Source organism: Aphanomyces invadans (assembly GCF_000520115.1).
Source record: "Aphanomyces invadans strain NJM9701 unplaced genomic scaffold supercont1.5, whole genome shotgun sequence".
Taxonomy (NCBI): Eukaryota; Oomycota; class Saprolegniomycetes; order Saprolegniales; family Verrucalvaceae; genus Aphanomyces; species Aphanomyces invadans.
This window is the reverse complement of record NW_008580150.1, coordinates 744250-745849: the sequence shown is the minus strand read 5'-3', so window position 1 is coordinate 745849 and position 1600 is coordinate 744250. Positions and strand designations below refer to the sequence as shown.

Genomic DNA, 1600 nt, shown 5'->3' with positions numbered 1-1600 from the left:
CGTCGAGGCGTCGCAGCCATCCCCCCCAACATCGCAACCATCATTACCGCTAGCCGACCTGGTTGGTCCATGCGAGGTGGAAGAACCTGGTGAGGACGTGCTGATGACACACACACCTGTGGAATATGCCGCCCCTCATGCACTAGGGGAGACAGTAGTCGAGGAGGAAACAGCACGGACATCGGCGGATGTCTTCCAGGCCATGGTGAACGACATGGAAGTCGACGACTTCATCCAACCTAAGAAACCCCTTAAACGCACACGAGGTGAGGCAACAGCGAAGACATGGGTAACAACGACCATGTACGAAGCACTGAGTATGGTGGACGTGTCGCCACAGCGAGTGACCATGCCGCAGGACGTCCCAGTGAAAGCGTATTGCATGGACATGCACATTCCTGCATCTAGTACGTTTCATGGACGCACGAGCATTCGTCGCATGCGAATTCGTACCAAACACATGAACTGGCACCCACTATGGCTGCAGTTTCACACACACAACAGACGGTGCAGCCCTTCCTAGACGAGGCTGGGGCTGAGGAGCTATGGAAATGGGTCTGCTCGGACCCCAACGCGGCGAACGTGACCCTAACGCGCGTGTTGTTGCACGACTCGGCAGCGCTGCGTACGCTAGCTCACCTTCATGCGTGGCATCGCTGGATGGTGGCAACTCGTCTGCCCCAAATCAGCTCGTTTCAGAGCAGTTTCGCAGCCGTCTTTGGTGTACACCCTACGGCAGCCTTTCTCGCGACGGCATTTGGACAGCATGCCAGTGTTCGTGCCTCGAGTCCACCTACTCTAGACGTGGCACTGCTCGATATCGAGCTCGCCTTGGCGGCATTCGAACTCATGGTAGCTACACAGTCCGCCCCGTACTTCTACAGTGAGCCATTACTAGTTGTTGTCACTCAACAGCCCGTCATCTGGTTCCCTGTGCACAAAACACACCCCATGTTGGCCTCGTACACGCTGTGGGGACTCTTGCATTCCACTGTGGGCCACCAAATTGTCGCCGACATGCGCAAGGACTGTCCCAGTGAGTTGCTCGATGTTCTGGCACTCCTTCAATCTCGGGAGTATCGGTACTGCGAGACTCAAATGGTCAAGTTCGATGTGGGGGCTGTTCCGACATTGTCGCTTGGAGCCCCATATTGCATGTAAGGGCACCGCAACCCCTGTTGCTGCAACGCCTGCTGCCTCGCATACATCAACCCCCCTTCTTCCGCATGCACATATGCCCCACAGATCACACCGACCTTCCCACCCCACCGCTTATGCGTCCACGGGACGTCCTCGGGTGCGCTCGGCATTCGACGGCATCATTACGTCGGAAATGTCAATTTGACGGCCAATATTAAAGGCTTCAAAGATTATGGGCACCGTTTGGCTGGTCAACTGTTGGCGCGACATACCGTGGTCGCGCTGCAATCCACACAGCCTCCACGGTCGTTGGAGTGAGATCATGTGTGAACGAGACTTTCGTCCCCCGTCGCGACGAGCTCGGGCCGCATTCTGCGCCTCATCACTAAACGGCTCACGGAGGAACAGCGTGATGAGTTGGACCGTCCGCTCTCGGGTGAGGAGCTCGCTGGTGCCATCA

At 56.8% G+C, this 1600-nt stretch overlaps 1 protein-coding gene across 1 annotated transcript; it reads left to right on the top strand.

Annotated features, from left to right (window-relative positions):
• Positions 1–301: 301 nt before the first annotated feature.
• H310_03292 (hypothetical protein) lies at positions 302–1161 on the top strand (the record flags this gene model as incomplete). The annotated part of the gene is made up of 2 exons (XM_008867095.1): positions 302–407; positions 524–1161. 2 exons carry the CDS (start codon positions 302–304, stop codon positions 1159–1161), a joined length of 744 nt encoding a protein of 247 aa, XP_008865317.1.
• Between the last annotated feature and the right edge of the window lie 439 nt (positions 1162–1600).